Raw genomic sequence first — 3,880 nt, forward strand, 5'->3', positions numbered from 1 at the left:
GCCCAGGGGCAGGCGTCGAGCAGCGCAGGCAAGTCCTCCGGCGGCCGCGGGGCCCGCGTCGGGAGGGTCAGCGGGACGGGCTCTGGGACCGAAATTCGCTGGAAGAAGTCCTGCGGGGCGCCCTCTGCGGGCACAGGACGGGGCGGGGTCAGACCTCAGGGGCGGGGCCAGGAGGACCAAGGGAATAGGGCTGGGTCAAAGTAGGCGGGGCGGGACAAGATATCCAGACCGATTTTAGAGGGCGAGCTGGGGCGAGGTCAGGAGGGAGGCGGAGCCGGGGAAGGGGTGTGGGTGTAGGCGAAGGTGTGGGAGCCGATTGGCTGCGAAGGGAAACTGGTTAGCTGCTCTGGGGCTCGCGAAGAGGTGATTGGCCGAACCGGGTATCTTCGGCCTGAAGCTTTGAGTGACAGAAGAGCTGACCCAGCAGGACATGTACTTTGGGACTCTGAACTGTGCCCGCCAAGCCTTGTGCCCGGGACTTGGGTACCCGAGGGCAGCAGATGCTTTGGCAAACCCAGGCCACTCACCTGCGGCCTTGAGCGCAGCAGCCTTGAGTGTGGCATATTTGGCATAGTCCGGCTGCAGTGTCATGGTGCCACCGGCCTGCAGCCTGGGGCCACGTGGGGGCACAGGTGTCCCCAGCCCCAGGGTCACGTTGTTGGGGCGCTTCTTGTCTGGGAGCAGAGGAGGGAAGGTAAGATGCGCCTGGGCCTGATGCCCAGGCGCACTCCACACCTGCCAGAACCTACCTGGCTCAGAATAACATGAAGAATAGCAATCGGCCCCAGTGGGTGCCAACTGAATGTGTGGTTCGCCAACACACTCTCCCCGTATCAAGCTTATGTCAGGCACAGAGTCTCTGGACGTGGGGTGAGGGGGAGGGGGAGGGGCAGGTGGGGAATGCTGCCTTTTCAGCTAGAAACCAAGGGAGATCTCCAGCATGGAGCAAAAGGCCCACAAGAGGTCACAGGCAGAGCCTCAGAAAGCAGCCCTGGTCAAGGTCCCCAAGTGTGAAGATGGCAAGGCCCACAGCAGGTTCCCCTCCACCATTGGGGACTCCACACCACCTTACCCAGCCCCCACTCACACACCTGCAGCAGCAGGTAGTTCATTTCTGTCTGGGATACAGCCATCTCAGATGGTCCCTGTCACCAAGGAGACCAAGGCTACATCCTTTCCTCTGCTTTCTGCCCAGGTCAGGGTCAGGCCAATGAGGTCTGGTGCTGCTCACCTGTGCTGTTGTGGGGAGAGCCTCGAGGGAGGCCATCACTCATCTGCACCTGGACACAGCTGCCCAGAGGCGGGCCCAGCGGTGGAGGCAGTGGCTCCTGGGGGCTTGGCTGCTTCAGAAGTTCTGTCAGTGTCCTATGGGGACAGTGGGGATAGGTTGTCCTTGCCCCCTGCTTCCTCTTGACCAGCCCTTGGCTTATCACCAGGTCTTCCTGTGAGGCCCTGGACATCACTCTCTCGGCCTCCATCCTCCCCAAGGTGTGTGCATTGGCTTCCAGTCTCACAGTCTTATTTGTGCCCCTAAATGCACCCCACCTCCCCACCCCAAGCATGTCAGGGAGCTCTACTGGAGTCACAGGACCAGCGGCTCCTCTCCCCTACCTCTTCCTGGAGCACCCTCCCCCCACCAAGGCCTTCCAGTGTGAACTATTAGGGCCCCTAGACTCGGCTTGTGCTGTTTCCCTCGACCTACAATATTCTCTGCCAACTTGTCCATTAGAACTCCTACTCACTCTGCCACCAGAGTTCCTCCTTCTCCAGGAAGTCTTGACCTGCCTGTCTAATTCTGTTCTTACACCAGGGGCTTCTGCTGGGACGGGGCTCAGACATGGAGGGCCAGCAGGCAGGGAAGAGCGGAAAGGGAAGCCAGGAGCTCGTCTGGTGGCAGCCCAGCACCACAAGATGTGTGTGACCTTGGGCAGCCACTTCCCTGGGTGCCCAGGACACCCAGCCCCCACCAGCTGTGACAGCAGCTGACAGCCTTTCCCAAAGACAACTAGGCCCAGCCCTTGGCCCAGCTGTCTCTGGTGCCCAGAACCCATGATTTTCTCCTAATTTCTCCTGGGGCTGGGCCTCAAAGTCTGACTCATAAAGAGGCGAGCCGAAGGTGGGACACCTGGGGGTCGCGGGGCGGGACGGGGTGGGGCGGGGTGGGGCTTGGCTGTAATGTGACAAGGTCTGGATGCCTCCTAATGATGCCACCAGTGGGTTGACCTTCACACAGGCTCAAGCCTCCGCTGCCCACTTCTGGATAAGCACCCTCCAGCCAGCTCCCAGTCAACATGTCTCTGGCCTTCTACAAGCATCCTAGGACTAGACTAGAGCTTCCCACCCCACCCTCCCACATCCCCGAGAAACCTTCCCTGGCCATGACCTCTAACACAACAGTTCTGGGGGACGCAGTGTCAGAATCCACCCTGCATGTGAGCTGAGCCCCAGTTCCAGGCACCCAGAGAGGGAAAGGGCCTGGCCCAGGCCACACAGCACCCCTGGACTGATGGCATGGCCAGACCTGCTGCCTGTGCCTGTCAGGTGGCCCAGGCACCCCTCTATCCCTCACTGCCCACGGATCCTGCCCCAACCCTGATCAAGGCCATGATGCCCCACCCCTTCCCTCATCCCCACTCAGCATGAGAGACCCCAGGTGCAGGACACCCAGGCCAAGACTCAGCCACTGCTACCAGGGAGGCCAGGGTCCCAGTCCCAGCTCTGCCCTCCAGTGCCTTGGGAAAGGGGAGACTGTCTAGAGGCGAAGGGAGAAGCATTTTCTCTCTATTGTCACCTCTAAATACCAGCCTGTCACATGCTGCCACCAGAGCAGTCCACATGCCCAAGGGGCTAGAGCTGGTGGGTGAAAAGGATACAGACATGATGTTCCGATGTCAGTTAGGGGGCGTTCCGCAGGTGAGACACCTATAATCCCAGCCCCCGGCCCTTACCCTTGTTTTCCACAGAAGCCGGGAGGCCCCCAGAGACCCCACTCACATTTGGCACAGAACTGACCTTGGAAACATGGGGTGGGGCGGCTCTCTGCCCCCACAACTTCAGCCCCCTTTCTAGTACCATACTGGGAGAGGCCGTGACTGAGCTTGGAATACTGGGGGTGCCTCTGAGACCCCAGAGAAGGAAGGTCAGGCCTGGGTCACAGTGAGGGGATAAGACAACGGAAAGTAAGGGGTTGGAGGGGAGAATGTTGCAGGAGGGTTCCCCTTCCCTTACTCGGGCAGAGACCCCTCTCCAGACGCCCACTCTTCACCCCTACCGCCCTTTGACTAGCACTTTGGGACCAGGGCGACACTTGGAAGGCGGGAGCCCGAGGGGGAGGGCATTCCCACCCACAGCTCCGGCTGAAAGGTCAAGGGGAGGCAGGGAGGCATCGATTGTCTCCCTCCGTGAAAGGGGGGCGGGGGGACGGGGGTGGAGGTAGAAGACCGGCCACTCAAAGATGAGAAGCAAGTCGTGGGTTCGAGGGGCCAGCGCACCGCCGGGCGGAGCGCCCCATGGGGAGCCAGCGGGCCGGGGTCACCGGCTCATGCTCACCTGGTCACGGTGCGCCGCGCGCGGGGGCTGTGCGCCCTTTCCAGGCCCAGGCGCGCCCCGATGCCAGCCAGCACCAGCAGCGCAGCGACCCCGCACACGGCGTAGACGGCCGTGTGGCTGCGCTCGCGGGCCGGGTCGCGGGGCGTCACAGGGTCTCGGGCGCGCGCCGGCGGCCGGCCGGTCTGCACCCAGGCCGGCGTGTCGTAGTTGGAGCAGCGGCTCTGGTCCAGGCGCCGCGGCCCGTCGTGGCAGCAGAAGCGGTAGCCGCACGTGCCGCAGCAGAAGCTGTAGGCGCCTGAGCTGCAGTTGAACGGTGGGTCCCACTGGCCCA

At 62.3% G+C, this 3,880-nt stretch overlaps 1 protein-coding gene across 1 annotated transcript in view; it reads right to left on the reverse strand.

The window, feature by feature from the left end:
* SHISA8 (shisa family member 8) overlaps positions 1-3,880 on the reverse strand; it is a 13,787-nt gene that overhangs the window by 578 nt on the left and 9,329 nt on the right. The window contains exons 5-8 of the mRNA XM_030885774.2: positions 3,550-3,872; positions 1,232-1,365; positions 528-674; positions 1-124 (exon numbers count right to left, since the gene is read on the reverse strand). Coding sequence (XP_030741634.1) covers positions 1-124; positions 528-674; positions 1,232-1,365; positions 3,550-3,872 — 728 coding nt within the window. The remainder of the gene's footprint in view (positions 125-527; positions 675-1,231; positions 1,366-3,549; positions 3,873-3,880) is intronic.

The sequence above is a fragment of the Echinops telfairi genome, unplaced genomic scaffold (genome assembly GCF_000313985.2).
Source record: "Echinops telfairi isolate 266 unplaced genomic scaffold, ASM31398v2 ScPeMD7_2;HRSCAF=8, whole genome shotgun sequence".
In the NCBI taxonomy this organism is placed as follows: Eukaryota; Metazoa; Chordata; class Mammalia; order Afrosoricida; family Tenrecidae; genus Echinops; species Echinops telfairi.